The following is a 19,938-nucleotide window of genomic DNA, read 5'->3' on the forward strand; positions in this document are numbered from 1 at the left end:
TGATATTGCCATATACACCACGAAGGTTAATTCCGAACACATGTATAAGTTTTTAGCTGGTCTTAATCCTCACTTAGATGGGGTTCGAGGTCGTGTACTATCTACAAAACCATTTCCTGATATACAGGCGACTTACGCTATGGTTTGTTCGGAAGCTAATCACCAAGATGCTATGCTTAGAGGAAATATTGGAGAAGGGGGGGGGGGCTGTAATGGCTTCTCGGAGGACGAACATCTCAAAGAAGGATAAAAAATGTACTCACTGTCATGGTACTGGTCATACGGTGGACACGTGCTTCCGACTTCATGGGTATCCAGAATAACATCCAAAGGGTAAGAAGGTATCCCATATTGAGGCAGACTCTAATCCAAAAGCAGATCTAGCCACAACTCTTGCATTCACTGCTAAGTCTGGTATGTCCTTTTCTAGAAATAGTGATTGGATAATTGACCCTAGCGTAACAGACCATATGACTTGTGATCGTTATAGGTTTAGTCATTTATTTTCTAAATTTTCCAAAGTCGCTATTACCACTGCTAATGGTGTATCATCTCCGGTTATTGGAGTTGGTACAATTCCGTTATCTTCCACGTTAGAAATCGAGGATGTCTTATTTGTGCCATCATTAAATTATAATATTCTTGCTGTGAATCAATTAGCAAAATCTCGTAATTGTGTTGCTTTATTTTTTCCTAGTCACTATGTCTTTCAGAACATTCATACTCGGGAGAAGATTGGTAGTGGTAGACAAATGGGAGGGTTATACTATCTTGAAGATGGATTCCACCATTCCAATAAAAAGGGGTAAGCTCTTTTGGTAAATGGAGATTCTGTGAATAAGAAAAATGAAGAAATTTGGCTATGGCATAGGAGACTGAGACACCCTTCCTTTGGCTATCTTAGGAGATTATTTTCATTATTGTTTAATGGTTGTAATCTTTCAGACTTTGTTTGCGAAACTTATGTGAAGGCAAAAAGTCATCGTATTATTTTTCATTTGAGTGATCATAAAACAGATTTACCTTTTTCATTAGTTCATTTAGATGTTTGGGGACAGACCCTAATTTCTACTCTTAATGGTATAAAGTGGTTTATAACTTTTGTTGATGATTGCACTCACATGACTTGGGTTTATCAAATGAAACACAAGAGTGATGTTTGTTCAATTTTTCGCCTATTCCATCAAATGATAACTGTTCAATTTGGTGTTCCAATAAAAGTCTTTTGTTCTGATAATGGTGGTGAGTACGAAAAGAAAGAATTGATGGAATTTATGCACTCTGAAGGGATTATTCACCAAACATCTTGCACAAATTCTCCTCAACAAAATAGTATTGCTGAGCGAAAAAACCAACATTTATTGGCAGTTACTCAATCTCTTTTAATTGGGGGTCATGTTCCTATTTACTTGTGGGGTGAATCTTTGAATTCAGTGGTCTATTTAATAAACTGCACGCCATCCAGTGTTCTTAATTTTTGAAGACTATTGGATGCCCTTTCTGATCATTGCACTCTTCCACCGGTGGTGTTTTTAGCTCCACGAATTTTCGGGTGTGTAGTTTATGTTCATTTGCATCCCCGCCAACGGACTAGGCTTGAGTCTCGGGCTTTGAAATGTGTTTTTGTGGGCTATGGGAACACTAAAAAGGGCTACAAGTGTTATGATCCTGCTACTCGGAGGCTTTATGTTTCCATGGATATAACCTTCCACGAGAACGAACTTTTTTACTTGGCGCCGACTCCTAATTTACCATTTCAGGGGGATAATTCAAAAGGAGTGATAATGTTATGATCCTACTACTTGGAGGCTTTATGTTTCCATGGATATAACCTTCCACGAGAACGAACTTTTTTAGTAGGCGTCGACTCCTAATTTACCATTTCAGGGGGAGAATTCAAAAGGAGTGATAAATTATGAAGAATTTGAGGCATTTTTTACCAACAATTCGGATAATATTTCTTTGTCCGAAGCTTCTTCAGGACATGGTGAATTTTCAGATGAAAATGAAGAGTTATCAATTATTGAACCAAAGACTTCTCATACTGAAGATAATGTTAAACCAGAGACTTCTCATACTGAAGATCATGCTCTTCATGACAATACAACGCCTCCCAACAATTCAACACAACCACTAAGCCAATCTTCTTCTGAGATTCCTCTAGAGGTATCCACTAATTCTAATTCCACTTGTAGTGATGATCTTTTTCTGAATCTCACTTGTCTTAATATTGTCTTCCACCTCGTTCTGAGCCTGATCCTAAATCCAAAGTTAGATATCCCATTAGTAATCATGTGTCTTGCCACAAACTATCCAAGTCATATGCGTCTTATGTGCTACAATTATCATCTATTCCTATTCGTAGTAAAATGCAGGAAGCTCTAGTAGATGATAGATGGAGTCAAGCCATAGCAGAAGAAATGGTAGCGTTTGAGAAAAATAATACTTGGGAGCTTGTGACTCTACCGAAAGGAAAAAAAATCGTGGGATGTAAATGGGTCTTTGCAGTCAAGCATAAAGCGGATGGGACGATTGAGAGCTATAAAGCTTGATTGGTTGCGAAAGGATATACACAATCTTATGGGATTGACTACCAAGACACTTTTGCACCTGTTGCCAAACTTAATACAGTTCGAGTGCTCCTATCTTTGGCGGTGAACCGAGATTGGCCACTTCTTCAGTTTGATGTAAAAAATACTTTTTTACATGGAGATCTTACAGAGGAAGTATATAGACCCCTCTCCAGGTGTGGAAAAATACGAAGATGTTACAACGGTGTGCAAACTCAAAAAAGTGTTGTATGGGTTAAAACAGTCTCCAAGAGCTTGGTTCAGAAAATTTACCAAGTCTATGAAGAGCTTCGGATATACACAAAGCAACTTCGACCATACTTTATTTTTAAAGCACCGAATGGGTAAGGTTACTACTTTGATTATATATGTTGACGATATGGTACTGACAGGAGATGATCAAGAAGAAATTGAGAACTTACAACGACACTGGGCCTTAGAATTTGAAATGAAACAACTTGGAGATTTAAAATACTTTCTTGGAATTGAGGTAGCCCGCTCAAAGAATGGTATTTTCTTATCTCAATGAAAATACATTTTTGATTTGTTAATTGAAACAAGTATGCTTGGCTGTAAGCCTGCGAATACCCTTATTGAACAAAATCACAAGTTGTTTAATTATTTGCTTACAACTTCTACTAATAAAGTTAGGTACCAGAGACTTGTGGGAAAGTTAATTTATTTGTCCCATACTAGGCCAGATATTGCTTATTCAGTATATGTAGTGAACCAATTTATGCATGATCCTCGTAAACCTCATATGAATGTTGTGGAGCGCATATTGCGATATTTAAAGTCTGCTCCGAGTAAAAGGTCGTTGTTCATCAAGAATAATCACTTGAATGTAGAAGGTTACACTGATGCAGATTGGGCTAGTTCATCTGATGACAGAAAGTCTACATTAGGATACTTTACTTTTTTAGGGGGCAACCTTGTGACTTGGAGGAGTAAAAAACAACCGATGGTAGCCAAGTCCAGTACAGAAGCCGAATATAAGGGCATGGCTTTTGGAGCATGTGAGTTACTATGGTTGAAGAACTTGCTTAAGGATTTGGGTGTTCACTCTCAGGAGACAATGAAGTTGTATTATGATAACACTTCTGCTATAGAAATTGCTCATAATCCAGTCCAACACGATCAGACGAAGCATATGGAAATTGATAGACACTTTATTAAGGAAAAACTTGAAGCCGGAATCATTGTTTTCCGTTTGTGAAGTCTGAAAACCAACTAGCCGATGTCCTTACCAAAGTTGTCGCTAACAGTGTCTTTGGTCACTCTTTAGAGAAGTTAGGCGTGTGCGATATATATGCTCCAACTTGAGGGGGAGTGCTAAAATTAAGGATATGATTGGTCAATATTTGATTTAGTTAATATCCTTAATTATGTAATCTTATCAGTTCCTTAGTTATAGGATATTTCTGTAATATTTTATTCTTTCCTTGTTAATGTTTGTACTATATAAATTGTACAACTATGATGAATGAAAATACTCAGAAAATTATTCCACAATTGTGTTTGTTGATATGTATCTCTATAATAAATGAAAAATGGTTTACTCTCATCTTGTTCCCTGTGAAATTTAACAGTTTCAAAAACAGAGATGTTTGTTAATCTCATAATGTGAATTGTTTCTTTCAATCATAGTAAATTTGTCGGTGCTAGTCATTTCTGAAAACTTACGTAATTTTGTGATAGAATTGTATATGGTGGTCAAATTATGTACGACAACTCTATTTTTTTAAAATAGATCATTGATTTTTTCTTGGTAAAAAATATGATAAATTAAATATGTTACGATCATCAAATCAACTTAATTTATTTTTTTAATAATATATAAAAAAGTCCTTACAAATTGAACAATTCATATGATCGAAACGTCATGGATGTTAGTGTTGATTGAGAGAGAGAGAGATTTTGAAGAAAATGAGGAGGAAGAAGGATGATTTTGAACGTGTGTTTAATCTTCGTCCCAATAATGATGCTAAATTGCCCATCGGAATGGGATGTATCTGCATTGATTCCAAATTATATTTGATCGGCGGTGAGCATCTGCACGGTCATGATGATGATGATGATGATGACGACGACGACAAATATCCTCCCAATTTCGATGTTTTTGCTTTGGATTTGAATAATCCATCATCATCATCATCTTTGATTCAGATATGTGATGATATTGGGAGGATGGTTGGTCCCAAGGCCAATCTTGTGGTGGTTATAATGGTTAACAGAATCTATGTTTTACGATGCTCCTGATTTTTCCCATCACTACTTCACATTCTCTCTTTCAATTCCAATTTTGTCTTGTGCTGCTCCAGCTACATTCAAGGGGTTTTTGATTGCAATGCCACGGCATCATCAACAGCTCATTGCTTACAGGTTGGATTCAGATGATGGGTTGCCCAAGTCTTCTCAGGTGCTTCACAAGGTTTCTGTAGTGTTCCATCTGCCTTTTCCTTGTGATGATCTACATAGGTGGTTTACACGTGTAGCCATCCTTCGGTTTTTGGTTAAAGACGATGGTGATGGTCATGTGGTACCCTAGGCATATCTTGACACCCTGTAACACTTTGATATGGAGCAATATTATGTGAATGCTAAAGGGATTAGTTCTGCTTTTCTCATGTAAGCAAAGCAAGCCCTTTTCTCTTTGCTTTTGGAATTGAATCCACTACACACTGGAAATAAGAACTTCAAGGCCAAATTGGTGGGTATTGAATTGAATCAACTCACAATGAGGCAATGATCATGATAATTGGCGTAATGGTTTTACGTGAAGAGAGTTTGGGCAAATTTTAGATATCAGCTGTTTTGGTTGGTGAATTATCTTTATTTTTTGTTCGATCAATCTCTTTCGTATCAGTTTTCGTGTTTTTTTTTTTGGGTTAAAATTTTGGAATTAGATTGTTTGCTAATCTAGCATCTATGTTCTTTTGATTTCTGGTTTCTTTGCTAAAAAAGAATTCTATGAATAGTTTTTCTGTTATGTTAACTCTCAGATTAAAAGTGTGTATGATTTGCTGAGATTCAACATTTTCCTCTATAATGGAAATGGTTTAATCTTCTTCTTGTTCTGTGAAATTTAACAGTATCAGAGACAGAAATATGTTGTTCGTCTCATAATGTGAATTGTTGCAATCATAGTATTAACTCTTTTGTGACAGCCTAAATGGGTGCATTTTGCAAGAGATTCTTGGTTACACAAGATATCAAATGTTGGTCAATAAAAACCAAAGTGGTTGCTTTTTCTTTCTTGAAAGAAATCTCCACAGAGCCATCTTGTTTATGAATAAATGTGGGATCAGTGGACTGGATCGAACAAGAAATGTGGTAATTCTTGTTTTTTTCATAATTTGTAACCAAGAACCAGGGAGGAGAAAATCAATGACGGGTTGTCACGCCCCAAGCTCCGTGACAACGCCGCACACTCATATAAGTGAGCATGCAAGGCTAAGAATCTAATCACATAACCCACAATGTAAAATACTCAAATTAAATCCTTAATTGTCATAATGCCAAAATCCATAAAAATAAATAGTTCTTATATGAAAATGTCCACCAAGTCCACTAAATTAATCCACTAACAAAACAATAATCCAAGTACTTAAATCATGGTCCTACTCTCGGCACTCCCACATGTAAAAAAAAAAAAAAAATCCCGCGCAGCTCTACTCTTCAGAATCTGAAAAAAAAATAAGGGTAAGCTAGATAGCCCAGTAAATAACCAACCATCACTGCTAGCTGGATCAAGTATACAAAAATAAATAAATAAATCGATAACCAATAAATATAATTTTGTCAACAGTTCAATAAATGAACAATTATTTGTAAGGTGGTTTCATAGCTAAAAATAAACAATGTACAATACATTTTAAATGAAAAGCCAACAAGATAATTCAAAGTAATTCGTTGTTCAAATCGATGGTTCGATATTCAGATGGTTCAATGATTTGATTCACAAAACCAAAGTCTTAATGACTACGGTCACTTAGCCCGTGACAAGGCCCAGAATCACACAAATGCCGGTGGTAAAGCCCCAAAAGAAACTAGTTTCTGTGCCAATAAATAACCCCATTGGCTAGGGTCCAAATCATAGTCAGACTAGAGTGATGTTCAAAATTCAAACAATACACAACTTTTAAATAAAACATTCGATATTTTTAGAATAAACGTTTAGTACAATTTTCAGAATAGTTTCACCAAATATTCAAATAATTTTCATAATAATATTCGATGTTGTTTTATACTTGACCCATATTTTATTTTAAGAGAACACGAAGGCTATAAATAAATATTTATAATTTTAAACGATTCGATAGGAATAAAAATGAACCAACAGTGATAGAGGGTTACTTACCTTCAAACAGCTAAAATAATATTTTCCAAGCTAATCTCAATTTACCAAGATCCACCTCAATCTCACAAATCTAATAAAATATTACACCGCATAAACAATTATTATGTGCATCCATCCATCTCTTCTTGTAACAACAATAGAATAAATTAACCCAATAGTCTATTAGGAACTCCCATAATTTAGCATCAAAACAAAGCCATTACGGTATCGGAAATTCTCAACCCATATTATTCTATTGTTGTTTATATACACGTAACAATTTGTAATTGCTTGTCGTCAATCGTGTATCCCACAAATACACCACCATTAAACTTAACCCATCACATATCAATCTCAAAATATGAACCACCCAAATGGGATGCAAAATACACTCTAAAATTGAGCAAAATTGAGACCCCCAACATAGACTATATAAATATATCTATTTAATCATATATGCCCATAAAATCATCTATCGATATATTAACACTAAAATCATAGATAGGAATACAATAAAATAAATCTTACCTAAGTGATGAATAAAGCAAAACCACCACTCTTATGAATCCTGCCTCTTCCTTGGTTTGGGTTTCTTTTATTTAATTTTAAACTTTTCCAAACCCTTGCTTGCTGCCTTCACCTTCAACTCTTCCAAACCCTTTCTGCAGCACAAGCCTCTCTTCTCTTTTTCTTTTCTTTTTTCTTTTACCTTCTCAAACCCTAGCCGCCTATGGAGCAATTCACAGCCTCTGTATTGTTTGTTTTCCAAGACTTAAAGCCACAATAGGTGGGCTTATTAACCTAATTTCGCAAAGTTACAAAATTACCCATCTAAGTAATAGGAAATATAATGCCATCTCATAACTAATTCTTTGATATTAATAAATGACCCATATAAATTAATTTAATTACTAATCTATCCAATAAAATAATCATATTTAAAACTTGGGTATTACATGGGTATTCCAAAAATCAATACTCGAGAGCAGAGTAGAGCATCTCCTGCCATTCAAATGTGGCTGCAAGAAGAGAACACATTTCGTTTGGGAAGTGGGTTGGCTTTTTGACTTTTTTGGCTATTTTAGCCTGGGGCTAAAAAGCCTGGTTTGGAAAGGGCTTTTGGCTTTTTTGATTTTTTTGACTTTTTTGTGAGAGAAAGAATGTAATGATTATGAGTTTGATGTGATATTTTGTCTTAGAGTAATGCTAGAGACCTCAAATATTCTACCAAAAGTTTTACCAAATGTCTCACATGGGTGTGGGACCCACACAATGTGGGTCCCATGTGGGTCCCACACCCATGTGAGACATTTGGTAAAACTTTTGGTAGAATTTTTGGGGCCTCTAGCATTTTTGTTTGTCTTATTGGGCTAAAAAGTCTATTTTGTTTTTTGTGGCTATTTTAGCCAAAAAAGCTCCAAAGCTCTCTTCCCAAACGGAGCTTATAAATACACACCATCTGGATCTAGGTCTCACTTCAATATCTTAAAGAAATCCAGCGAAAATAGCTTCACAAACCACCTCTCTGTGTACAAAATAATATATCAAATTTTGCTAAAGATCAATGCATATTAAACAAATGGTGGTTGAATTATGTAAAACAAATGTAGTACATATAGCCAAAGGAAGCGACATGGCCACCCTTCACAAGCCACAAGACTCTTCTAAGCCAACCTACCTCTAAAAGACAACCTACTTGAATCAACAGAACAGAAAAACAGAACTCATACAACATTGTAAAATAAAGAGCTCATACAGTCAACTATTCCAACTTCAAATGATCTATCATGGGTCAAACTGTCACAAGAGAGCACGGTAATATGGTCAGTTTACAACATTCTTCCACTTTAGTTGCTTTACCTTGGATCACATATCTCTTTGAATACAGCCTCCTTATTACTGGTTTTCTTTTATACATCCCCAAGTTCTCGAGTGCATACAAGCTGCCACTGATGCAATCCTTACAGTGTAATTCACATTTTCTGTAGAAAATGAAGCCAAAGTAATGATAAACTGGTCTGGAGTTCAGAGTTTCAGATTTGTCTAAATCAGGTGATCTGCATTTATATAGCTAATCAACAGTATCCAGAGAAGCTCTTCCAAAGAAGTTGAACAATTAGGCCAAATCCTTTAAGCCCAGGTCGTCAACACAAAACTTTTTTCAGTAATTGCTCTCAACTAAACTACAGATGGAACTATGGAGCCTCATCTTCCATGTTTTGTATAGACTTGACTGTTTGAGCATAAAGTTGCGGGACCTTCAAAGAAAATAACCTCTCGAAAGATTCATATGATGCAAAGATTGCTCCTTGAGAAATATACATAACCAATCTCAAAATCAAGCCCCTGACCAAACATAATTATTACAGAAACACACTATCAGAATATCAGCAATTAGAAAAAGGGTCAAGAACATGTTCTTAACAACCCAGAAAAGCTAAATCAGGTTACTTCAACTTGATTAGCAATTAAGCAAAAGTGAGGTGCTCCCCCCAAATGACATGGGTAATAACTTTTGAGATCTATACAATAATTAATTATCAATAAAATTTTGGGGGTGATGATGAATGGACAATGGTGGAATCAGTAATAATATCATAACATATATTGGTACATTAATTGATATATTAATTAATACACGTAACACCACCGAATTACATTTTACAATGTGACAAAGTAATTATATCTATAAAGTGGAGTTCACCATCCACTTATACATTAAATTTTATAAATTTATTATTGATTATTGATGTCATATTATTATGAATAATACTATATGCACCAATTGGTATATCAATTAGTGTACTAACAGATGATATAACATAATATTAATTATTATTATCATTACATTAATTATTTACTTATGGAGTGACTTTTTGATGCATCTTTTGACAGGGTTGCTCGTATTTTTATTTATTTATTTATTTATAATTTTGTGAATTTATGTAAAATTATTTGGTGCATTTTTATCTACAACTTATTAAAGTTGAAATAGATTAAAAAATAAATTTTATAATAGATTGTACCAAACATGCTTCACGAAATTTATAAAGCTCCTTATGCCTGTTTTTAGTCTATTATTGAGACTTTTGTGCAATTTTTTATTATAATTTATGAAGTAAACAAAATGTAAATAAATTAATTGTTATAAAATGGGAGAATATCAGAAAAGTGAGAACTAGAAAGAAAATTTCAGACTCAGAGAAAGCATAAACTAGATTTGTGCAAATGAATATTGTACTTTATAATTATTTTTCTTACTTTTCAATTTTTGATAATTCCCATTGTATAATTGAAGAAGTGATACAGTTAACTTCTATTTTGTAATTATGAGCTTACGAATTGCAGAAAGTTACACTAAACAAAATGTGCGTGATTTCAGTGAGCTCTTGTTGGCATTTACAAGTTAATTTATTTAGTGTTTAGTTGTAATTTTAAATTATAATTAGAAAGATAAGCACATTAATTTGTGCAATTGAAAATATCTAGTATGTTTTAAAAGGATCAAGGCAGTTGATTTTTTATTTTCCGTTTTTTTACACAAGGAAAAAAGAAAAAAAGGACCTGATCTATGTCACAACTGGGTTCATCTTGGTCTATGTTTGGTACAGGAGGCTCATTTTGTAATAGGTTGAACACTGCATAGGATATAATAGAGGAATTTCAATAAATAGAAAAGGGGAAAAGTAATTGCAAGTTAAATAAATAAATAAAATGAGAGTCGGCCAGGAACCGCAATAACTTATTGCGGTTCCAAACAGCACCCAAACTGTGTCATCTGCACAAATTAGTTGATATGCCAGAGGGAAGATCAGTAATCACTTTTTAGCTCCATCAAGCAAATATGAATTTAAATCTTCCTGGATCAAAAAACTTGCACCCAATTAAATGGGCTGCTGTCTGGAAATCATACATATACAATGTATACAGTGTACATGTTAAAATTTACCATCACCTACCACACACTTACCATCACCTACCACACACTCACCTACTACACTCACCTACCACCACCTACTCCTCACCTACTACACTCACCCTCTCCTATATAATGAGCCACTCACCATTTGTAATAGATAGAATATCAAGATACAATCAATCAATAATACAATTCTCTTTTTCTCTTTATACATTAAATTTCTACATGGTATCAGAGCAGGTTTAAAACCTAATATTTTTGCTTCCCCGGCGGGCGGCAACCTCACCTTAGCCGTCCGCCGGACCTCAACCTAGTCCGCTAGAATTTTCTACACATACCTTCACTCCGCTGCCACAAATTCCATCCGCTACCACAAATTCCAATATCTGCTACAAGCATCATTGCAGAAATGGTTGCAGTTCTTAGTAATCAGCTTGTATGCATTCCCTTTATACACTTTTGATAGTTCTTCCATCACTCCCCTCACCTCTGCCAGACCCATCTCTGTCCATCCAATCAAGATCGCCTTCCTAAAAGTAAACCCATCACACTGTTTTGGTTCTCCTTCAAAAATCCCTGTCGTCGGATGATGTCCAGCCGCCAGAACACTGTTGACAGAGAGAGAGCGAAGCGGAGGGATGTTGGGGAAGAGGCTAATCTCCTTCCTGAAGAGAACTCCATCAAGCAGCAACAGCAGCAGCTCGGTGAAGTCGGAACCGAAGACCAAATCATGGGGTCGCAAGGCGGTTTCCGGCGCCTTCAGTTGCTCACAAGAGACATTCTGTATCTTGCTCATTTCCCGTTTCTGGACCCCAAGGTTCTGGAATCTTTCAGTTGAAGGCGGTTCGTAATGGAGATGACAGCTGGTTTTCATTTTTACGGTCACGTGACTGGGAAATCCTTATTATGGAAGCTCTCCTCCATGTTCCCTCAAAAGAAGAGAAGCAGCAAACATTCCGGATTAGTGTTTCAGACTTCCCTCCTCCAGTTTGCAAGCCATGTACTGATTGCAGCTCTCCAGAATCAGCAGTCACCAGCAGAGAAGAAATGAAAAGTTGAACTAGTTGTTATATGAGAATGTTACTCATTTTGCCCATGCTGAGAAAATGAAGGGCCAAGGTATGGGAAGAAATATGCAAGATGATACCAGAGAAAAGGTTAACCAGATTTGAGATAAGTTTGAATATGACAGAGCATGCTCGGACAGCTTTTGGGAACATTGGAGAGAAAAATATATTATATAACCTTTTCTATTTTAAAATATCCTCCACTCAAAACCATCTTCATATTCTCCACCGCCCAAACCCTCTTTATCTTATATATATATATTACTTTCCACCGCCCTACTTTTTAAACATATTATTATTATTATTATTATTATTATGGTGTGAAACATATTATTATTATTTCTTTCTTTTGTTTTTTATTTTTCTTTTATTTTATTTTTAATCCTTTTTTTTTATTCTTATTTCTGCTCTGTAAAAAAAAAATAAATAAATAAATAAATAAATAAATAAATAAAAAAAAATGAAAAAAAAAAAAAAATCATCATAAACACAAACAAACCACACATCGTTTTATTCATGACAGGGAATTAACCCCGCTCACATTTCTACACAAAAAAAAAAAAAAAAAAAAAAAAACAACAAAAGATTTGTTTTCTTTTCTGCAGCGGCCACACATCGCCTTCACTTCTTCTCTACTCTGCCGCCGGTCTTTTCTTTTTGCCTCCATCCTGGGCGGCCCTTGACGGTGCTGCCTCCGTGTTTTCCACGCCGCCGAGCACGTTCACTCCCCCATACTCCTCCACTACAGCATATGGTGGACCTCCAAATCGGAACATCACGGTGGCCTTCCGCTTCAGCTCCTTGTTTTCTGCCTTTAGCACACTTATCTCTGCTCGCGCATCCTTATACATGCGTTGGAGCAGAGCCAGTTGGGAGTTTAACTGCTGCACCTCATTTGCCCTATTCTGCAGCCGGTTCGACAAATTTGTGACCGCAGTCATGGTTTCCACACATGACTTCAAAGTATACTGATTGGCCTCCACATCCAACTGCACTGCCATTCTTTGCTCCACCGACCGCATCGGAAAGTTCAACGGGGCAAACTCCGGGGCACTTGGTTGAGTTTCCAGTGCCACCGCACCAGTTCTCTCTCTCGTTGACTCGTTGAGGTCGGGAAAGAGGGTGAGCAGCCCGCGGGAAGACGATGAAGCCATTTTCTAGGCACCAGAGTGTTACACAGTATCTCTCTCTGAATTCTCTCTCAGAAAACAGAGTGTTACAGAATCTCTCTCAGAATATCTTTCGCAGGTTTTTTGCCTCAGCCTCAGCCTCTGTCTTATAGCCGAGGCAGCCACGCGCATCGCGCGCCTCTTACCACCAGCCGACAAACGGGCACGCAAGCCAAGGCGCCCACGTGCCTCGCCATCATGTCCGGCACACTTTTTGATGAATTGGGCACGCCTTTTGATGGCACGCCTTTTGACAAAATTGGGCACACCTTTTGAGGGTGCCACTTTTACAAGGGTCCGACAAGACTCTATAAACTGTCCCGACATTTGATACCGGTTAGCTTTTTCAAGGGTCCGACAAGACTCTGTAAACTGTCCCGACATTGATTCCGGTTAGCTCCTTTAAGGGTCCGACAAGACTCTGTAAACTGTCCCGACATTGATTCCGGTTAGCTCCTTCATGGGTCCGACAAGACTTTGTAAACTGTCCCGACATTGATTCCGGTTAGTTTCTACAAGGGTCCAGCAAGACTCCGTAAACTGTCACCACATTGTCTGCTACAACGGTCCGACATGACCCCATAAACTGTCCTCTACACCGTTATGACACCACCATACAGTGTCCTCTACATGGTTATGACACCCCATACAGTGTCCTCTACAACGTTATGACACCACCATCCAGTGTCTTCACCAATGGTCTGACACGACCATACAGTGTCTCTTATCCTCTTTTATTTGTATGTATTTTCTTATTTTGTAACTCTCTCCAAACTCAAGTTGGTTAGTTCCTATCCTCCTTGAGTTTGTGGGGGGCTGTTAAAATTTACCATCACCTACCACACACTTACCATCACCTACCACACACTCACCTACTACACTCACCTACCACCACCTACTCCTCACCTACTACACTCACCCTCTCCTATATAATGAGCCACTCACCATTTGTAATAGATAGAATATCAAGATACAATCAATCAATAATACAATTCTCTTTTTCTCTTTATACATTAAATTTCTACAGTACATATGCAACACCGGGCTAAAGTGCAATTCCCAAGAATTACCGATTGAGCAAATACAGACACTCTCTAGAGCTCTAGATCTACAAATATCTGTACTATTATATGATGCAACACATCCAGTTTGGTGTGAAAACAAATTCTGTCACACTTCTTTGATTTTCCAAAATTGCCTCCAAACAAAGCCCACATTCGAGATGGTTATAACCGTCATCAATTTTTGCACATGCGGTGGATGTGAGAACAACTGCTAAAATGTCATATATATGTACATATTTACAACCTTCATATCCTTTTCTTGAATAAGAAATATGACAAACAAATCCTACTTATATTAAAGTTGGTTGAACGGCTCTATAGAATCCACTTCAAGGTACTGTTTGATGCTTCTTTGGTACACCTGCAATATATTTTACTCTGTCATATTCAAACAATTTAAGAAACAAGAAATTTCATCCAAACAGAACCTGAGAAATTGCAAACTTGATTTTGTGGCATGAAGGTCCATTTAAACTAGTGTTTATGAAATGCTCATAAACCAAAGATACATTTGCCATACCTTTTTGCTAGCATGAGGATGTAGGAAAAACCCTGACAATCGCCAACTGAACAAGCTTTTGACATAAAACGATTCCCACTTAGCACATAGTCACTAACCAAATTTCATCAGACTGTAATGTCATCGTCACATCAAATTTACGCTGCTGCCAAAAGTTGAACTTAGTGGAACCGATGCAGGCACCTGCTGGGGTGGCCACATATAAGCCACTTCTTTTGGAATTACTTCAGCACTGCAGATATCAGCGATTGGTGAATATGGTTTTGTCACTTTTCTTTTCAGTGTTGCCTGAATGACCAGCACAAAATAAAACACAATCGTAAATTACAAGACCTAACCTTTTAACTGGTTCTCAACCATGCATCAAAAGGGTTTTAGAAAGCAGTGTTTGGTTTCAAGTATGATGCATTACAGGATTCATAGAGGCCACAATAAACAAGAACTATGCAAGATTGAAACAATTAAGAGCATTAGACACTCCAACCTTTGATTGGTTTGGTCCGTAGGGGTTCATTGCTTGATCAATTGAAGAATAAACCTCAAAAGCCTGATTGGATTCATGGTAACATTTTATGACACGAACTGGTTCCTTTGACTCTGCTGATCTAGTTTGTAAATAAAGAATAGGCCGTGAAGGTGGTGCATTTTGTTGGTCTTTCTTTCCATGAGTCAATTCCATTGTCACCAAGTCATCCAACAGCAGATCCCACAATACTGAACAGGGATCTCTTGCTGGGTTAAACTTCTTCTGCGTAATAATGTTGGAAGTTTGCTGAAATGACAAAAACACAAAACCATTTCAGTTTGGATGCAGTTGAGGGCAAATGTAATTGGAGAATGGTTAGCACCACAGTCCCTCAAGTCGAACCGAATTGACTCACTTGCAACAGTATGATTCTTCGATGAGTGACAACAAAGATTTTGCTTTTAGGGAGTGAAAAATGGTCTTCATATGCATCTGATAAGGCGAACTTTGCACGTACTTTGAATAGATCAACCTGGCCAAAAAACGATCCTGATTTCGCTAATTGCAGTATTACCTTCAAGATAACAATACAGTCAGTAGGTTAACATTAGAGTTGCATTTTCAATGTTCATGGACATATATGTATGTGTGTATAGATATATAGAGAGAGGACATAATTGCAAGTGCCGAGGGGAAAAAAAAAAAACTTCACTAGAAATGGCTATCAATTCAAATAATAGATTCACTATGTTTCTACATATGTCACTTCCAATGTTTTATCCAGCTCATGTTCAATAAATTACTTAATTTACTTCCCATCCATCCATATCATGCATGCCAAATCCTAGTTTAAAGAGCACCGACAGCTTTCTCATCCATGCGGAACTCACAAATAGAATTTCATTTCAATTTTCTAAGAAAAAAAATATGGTCCAGTCCATAGGTTGGATGGGGATTTAGTTTCGAAGTTTCAATCAAAATGATATTCACACACATGATGTGTGTAAGAGGACCATCTGGTCCAAGGGCTTGGAAGTATAGATAACTAAGAGAAAAAATAATCAGACCACTTAGTAACATAATTATGATGCCTGAAATTATTACATTCCCCCTTGTCAGAAGTCATGTACTAGGGAGTCCCATAAGAACTCCTGTACCATAGGTCCATAGGTAACAAATAGTAGCAAGTGCAACAAGTACCTGTCCTTCTGCTTTGTACTCATCATATGGTCGAAGCAAACTATCGCCACTAATTACACGTGGCAGCCTCCTGCGGAGCAGTTGATCTTCTGAAGTAATAGCAGATGCTATCTTCATTCTCATAGCATTGGCACCTTCAGTTGTTTTTGACAAAAGATCCAGAACCCCACTCACAGGTTGTGCAGCTGCACCTGTTATTCCTTTTCCAACACCCTGAACAAAACCCTCAACGCCAGAAGCTTTTGCACCTTTGAGAGGCTTTGTCAAAATTCCAGTGACTCCTCTGAATAGGCCTTTTGCTAATGCTCCTCCTCCCTCTCTGATAACCTCACCAAAGTCCTCTACACCTTTATTTTCCTGCATGAGAAAGGATATGTAAAAGAAAATAAATATATCCCAAAACATATATATATATCTGTGCATGTATATAAATAAAACAAAACAAATATCTTTGCATACATACAAATATATAGATTACACTTGAATACTACATAAAAAGGCTATAAGATGGCTTATCAATGAATAACTCACGTAACAGGGATAATCAAAGTAATAATAAAAAGCAAATCCCATCTCTTCACTCTGCCCCTCTATAATGAATCAGAAGTTAACCAACCTATAGGCTATTAGGCTAATCTTTCAAAGTAAAAGAAGCTGAATTATTTAACAAGCAGTTCTTTACACCACCTTCAACTAGAGGGTGGGTCACAGTGACCACCAGCGTTGATGTTGAAAAATGAGGCCAAACTGATGCATGAAGGGTTTTTTATTAGCCATTTTCTGGAAATAAACTTCCTATATTCTTGGTTAAAAAATGGGCTGAACCTTTCAAGTAAACTTCCTGCAGTACTAATCAAATATGAGGAAGAAGGAATATATTTCTGTTATATTCAAAACTTCTTATTTTACAAGACCAAATGACACTCCTTATATAGGAGATATTACAAACATCATTATAACCCATTATATGCCACTTACATATTATATATTACCACTATCTACCACTATCATATTATATACATGCCACTATCTACCATCAACACCACTATCATATTCTATACATGCCACTATCTACCACCAACACCACTATCATATTCTATACATGCCACTATCTACCACCAACACCACTATCATATGCCACTATCTTATTATACGCATTAACACAAATTTCCAGCACTCCCCCTCAAGCTGGTTTGAAGATATCTTCCATAGCCAGCTTGCTAGTCAGCTTATCAAATTGCTTCTTGTGTAGTCCCTTCGTTAGCACATCAGCTAATTGTTCACCTGTTGGAAGGTAGGTCATACAGATTATGCCAGCATTGATTTTCTCCTTGATGAAATGTTTATCCACTTCTATATGTTTTGTGCGATCATGTAGAACTGGATTATGAGCTATAGATATAGCTGCTTTGTTGTCACAATAGACCTTCATAGGTGTCGGGTGAGAAAGCTTTAATTCTTCAAGAATTCTTTTAATCCACATTACTTCACAGATTCCATGGGCAACAGCTCTGAACTCTGCTTCTGCACTACTTCTAGCTACCACATTCTGTTTTTTACTCCGCCATGTAACTAGATTCCCACCTACAAAGGAGCAGTATCCGGATGTTGATCTCCTGTCTGTAACACTTCCTGCCCAGTCTGCACCTGTGTATACTTCAACTTGAAGATGTCCATGTTTCTTGAACAGTAAGTGTCACGACCCAAACCCGGCCCTATGGGTTTAGTACCGTAACCGGCCAGTAATCCGAGATTACCGAAGGCCTGCAGAACAGTAATACAGTAAAACAGAGTACAGGGCCTGGCGGAAGCCAATACAGTAAATAAATAGTGTCCATTGAGCTGTGACAGTCTGTATGCAAAAAGGCTTTTCATACATTCATACATAAACAGTACAGAACAGTATGTACAATATTCACATCCATTCAACTAGGGACTCAACCCTACAGAACAGTACAGAAACATTCCGTCTGTACAAAACAGTACGGTCTATACAAAACAGTAAAACAGTACAGAAGGGGGAAAAACAGACAAAACACCCCCAAGCCATAGCATGGCAACTCGGAACCTCACAGTGAGGCACAAAGGCTGGCTTGACAAAACTGAAGTAACCCTGACGCCTCTAGCTGCGGTCTGGTGCCTGAACACCTACATATATATATGAGCAGTGAGCTAAAGCCCAGTGAATAACATAAAGCGTAAAGGGGTTTAGAATGAATGTCCTTACAGTAATGAAAACAGTTCATTTCAATCAGTAATTCAGTTGCTCAGTACAGTAAACAGTCATATGTGGTACATCCATTAGCATAACAGTAACAGTAGGTCTTAAAAGACCGAACAGTAATGATGGCCATCAGTCAGTAAACAGTAGTGGTTCCACAAGGAAACCGACAGAGATCTCTGTGACAGTAACAGTAACAGTAAACCGTAGATACTAAGGATGCCACAGTACAGTTCAGAAATAAAGGACATACATTCATTCAGTAAATAATACCAGTTCAGTAAACAGTTCAGTTCAGTATTCAGAAGATAATCAGTTGAACATATCTTTACACAATTGTTACTCACAGAGTTCTGGGCTACAGTATGCTAGAGCGTGTCTCCCCAGTCGCCAACCCTACACAGTTAACAGGTTGAACACACTAAGCTACACAGTTGGGAAATCTTATAACTTAATCCCTAATTTGCCTTGGTGTGTTCTACAACGATATCCTCATCTAAATGTCTTAAACTAGGCCTAAGAATGCCTAGGATGGGATGAGGATGCAAAAATACACTTAGAAAATATTTCGCAAAGTTTGCTGAAAATAGGAGCCTCGCTCGAGCGAGACTTTCTACGCTCGAGCGTAAGTCCAAAATCAAAGGCTTCGCTCGAGCGAGGAATCCTTCGCTCGAGCGGTCTGCAAAACAGTAAAAGTACTGGATGCTGAAATTTTACGCGCGATGGTCGCTCGATGGTCGCTCGAGCGGAGCCCTGGACAAAGGTGCTCGCTCGAGCGGGGAATCCTTCGCTCGAGCGAGGAAGCCAAATCTGGAATTTCCAGATTTGCCTCCCAAGCTCAAACCAAGCATTCAACCACTCCAAACTCGACCTCTTGGGCCCAAATTCTGGAAAACATCATTAAATTCAATGTATAACAAGTTTCAAAGCTCAATTTATGAATTCAAGCCCCAAAGGTGAGTCAATTAGAACCATATTCAAACCCATTTTCAAGAATATGAAGAACATGCAAACATGCAAGGATTTAAACCAAATCAAAGCTCCAAAGCTTGATCAAATGAGCTCATTTCTTTTCAAATCAGATGGAAACATGGTCTATAACAACAATATGAGCATGCATGCACTAATGTCCATGTAATCAACCTCAAAATGCAACAATACCAACATGCATGCAAGAAATGATCTTCAATCCATCATTAATGGACCAAATCATGGCTTAGCTCTACAAATGAGGCATGAATTGTGCAAGAATGAACTCAAGAACAGCAACAAGAAGATGGATGTCCTACCTTGGGTGTAGAATTAGAGGTGAGGGAGCTCAAACATGCAAATACACTTTCAATTCTTCAAGATTCACAAGCTAAATCAACGAGAACACTTCTATTCTCTCCCTCTCTCCCTCA

At 37.2% G+C, this 19,938-nt stretch overlaps 2 protein-coding genes and 1 pseudogene across 8 annotated transcripts in view; 2 read left to right on the forward strand and 1 right to left on the reverse strand.

Annotated features, from left to right (window-relative positions):
- The first annotated feature begins 267 nt into the window (after positions 1–267).
- On the forward strand, positions 268–2,552 carry LOC145794014 (uncharacterized). The gene is made up of 5 exons (XM_082876939.1): positions 268–341; positions 431–669; positions 946–1,436; positions 1,888–2,166; positions 2,376–2,552. The coding sequence occupies exons 1-5, from the start codon at positions 268–270 to the stop codon at positions 2,550–2,552; spliced, it is 1,260 nt and encodes a 419-aa protein (XP_082733065.1).
- A 397-nt stretch (positions 2,553–2,949) lies between these two features.
- LOC145794015 (secreted RxLR effector protein 161 pseudogene) lies at positions 2,950–3,786 on the forward strand (annotated as a pseudogene).
- Positions 3,787–14,093: 10,307 nt separating this feature from the next.
- The window catches only part of LOC145789334 (intermembrane lipid transfer protein VPS13-like), a 41,713-nt gene continuing 35,868 nt past the window's right edge, over positions 14,094–19,938 (reverse strand). For 3 of the 7 annotated variants that reach the window (XM_082872970.1, XM_082872969.1, XM_082872968.1), the window contains exons 12-15: positions 16,315–16,671; positions 15,530–15,688; positions 15,133–15,420; positions 14,665–14,936 (exon numbers count right to left, since the gene is read on the reverse strand). In XM_082872970.1, coding sequence (XP_082729096.1) covers positions 14,775–14,936; positions 15,133–15,420; positions 15,530–15,688; positions 16,315–16,671 — 966 coding nt within the window. In that variant the 3' untranslated portion in view covers positions 14,665–14,774. Of the gene's footprint in view, positions 14,490–14,664; positions 14,937–15,132; positions 15,421–15,529; positions 15,689–16,314; positions 16,672–19,938 lie in introns of those variants that run through there. The other 4 variants (XM_082872971.1, XM_082872972.1, XM_082872973.1 and 1 more) reach the window with 4 other exon arrangements.

Source organism: Camellia sinensis, chromosome 6 (assembly GCF_055761805.1).
Source record: "Camellia sinensis isolate YWXY chromosome 6, ASM5576180v1, whole genome shotgun sequence".
Lineage (NCBI taxonomy): Eukaryota > Viridiplantae > Streptophyta > Magnoliopsida > Ericales > Theaceae > Camellia > Camellia sinensis.